We start from the raw sequence: 1,388 nt of genomic DNA on the forward strand, positions 1-1,388 counted from the left end.
TCTGGTTTTACTTCACTAATAATTTTATCAATCTTAATTATTTTGTTATCACCTAGAATAAAAAAGAGAAGGAAGTTTCGCATTGCGTAAAATACTGGACATACGTTTCATAAGATGATCCAAGTTCTTGTCATGATATCCCTTGAGATACTTACAGACTAACTGGACTCCACTGCTGCTAACATCGTAAAGTGATGGAGGTTGTGTTTTCTTGCCAAGGAGAGCAAAAACAGGAAAAATCTCATCAAATTTTTTTAATGATCTTTTGAGCGATTCCTCATCCACTGAAGTCACAGAATCATTACGAGAATAGGTGCTTAATGATTTATTAGAAAAATCATTAGAAGCTTCAATGGATACTCTGCGATCCATAACTTCTTGTATAAGAGGAATATCCCAGAATGGTGCCTATTATACATAGTGTGTGCCAAAGGAATGAGTGAAACTTGATTTTAAAAGAGAAAATTAAAAAGAAAATATTTTATAGTTACGTGTAAACAATTATACATAAAGGAATACATTACTTCAACATAAACTGATATTGATGTCCCTTCAGGAAGGACTAGTGATAAACATTCGGGTGAAGTGCAGGCTGAACCATCTCTGGACATGTACTCCATGACTTCAACATAATGAAGAATAAAATAGTCAAAAAAGAACCAATTAATCTCATCCACTAGCTCATCAAACAGTGCTTGATAATCTTTGCTCTTAAGAATAATATTAAATAATTAAATTGATAATAAAAATTTGGAATTACCTGTGGCCAAACCAAATTAATATTCAAGTAAATTAACACATCAAATGTGTTCAAGGAGTCATTTCTAAATCTTCTAACAAATCGCATCTTGTTAAATGTCTCGTTAATGCTCAATATCTTCACATAACTAGCAAAATTTGTTCCAGTAGAGTGGTTTTCTCTATGTTTTTTAATGCAGTCCCTGATGTAATGACTCTTCCCACTACCTGTTAATATAATAAAGCATCAACAATATAAAATTGATTTCATGCATAAATTCAACATCATGAAGTAGTGAACTGTCCTTACGTAACATACCATGTTGTCCGTAAACAACTTCAAAGTTTTTAAAGATTTTTCCAATGTTATCACTTTGTACTTGATCAATCATTGAATCAAAATTGGGAAGATTACCCTAAAAAGAACAAAAGATAAAAAGTTTGTTCAGTTTTAATAATTTTAATTTTTGGCATCTTACAATAATTGCAATGTTTGATTGTGATATCCATGGTATATGTTGAAAAAGAGAAGAGGAATACTCCACTAAATAAACAGAGAGTCTTCTGTTGTGATGCTCATTTGTAACTGTAGTTTTGAGACTTGAACAATTTTCCAAAAATATCTATACCAAAAATGATATTTAACAAGC

At 31.1% G+C, this 1,388-nt stretch overlaps 1 protein-coding gene across 1 annotated transcript in view; it reads right to left on the reverse strand.

Annotated features, from left to right (window-relative positions):
* LOC109590098 (uncharacterized) overlaps positions 1-1,355 on the reverse strand; it is a gene marked incomplete at its 3' end in the record, with an annotated part of 7,091 nt that extends 5,736 nt beyond the window's left edge. Inside the window, exons 1-6 of the mRNA XM_020006038.1 lie at positions 1,218-1,355; positions 1,058-1,154; positions 761-966; positions 525-710; positions 105-408; positions 12-52 (exon numbers count right to left, since the gene is read on the reverse strand). Of these exons, the coding sequence (XP_019861597.1) occupies positions 12-52; positions 105-408; positions 525-710; positions 761-966; positions 1,058-1,130 (810 nt within the window). The remainder of the gene's footprint in view (positions 1-11; positions 53-104; positions 409-524; positions 711-760; positions 967-1,057; positions 1,155-1,217) is intronic.
* Between the last annotated feature and the right edge of the window lie 33 nt (positions 1,356-1,388).

This window comes from Amphimedon queenslandica, unplaced genomic scaffold, assembly GCF_000090795.2.
Source record: "Amphimedon queenslandica unplaced genomic scaffold, v1.1 AMPQUscaffold_10508, whole genome shotgun sequence".
NCBI lineage: Eukaryota > Metazoa > Porifera > Demospongiae > Haplosclerida > Niphatidae > Amphimedon > Amphimedon queenslandica.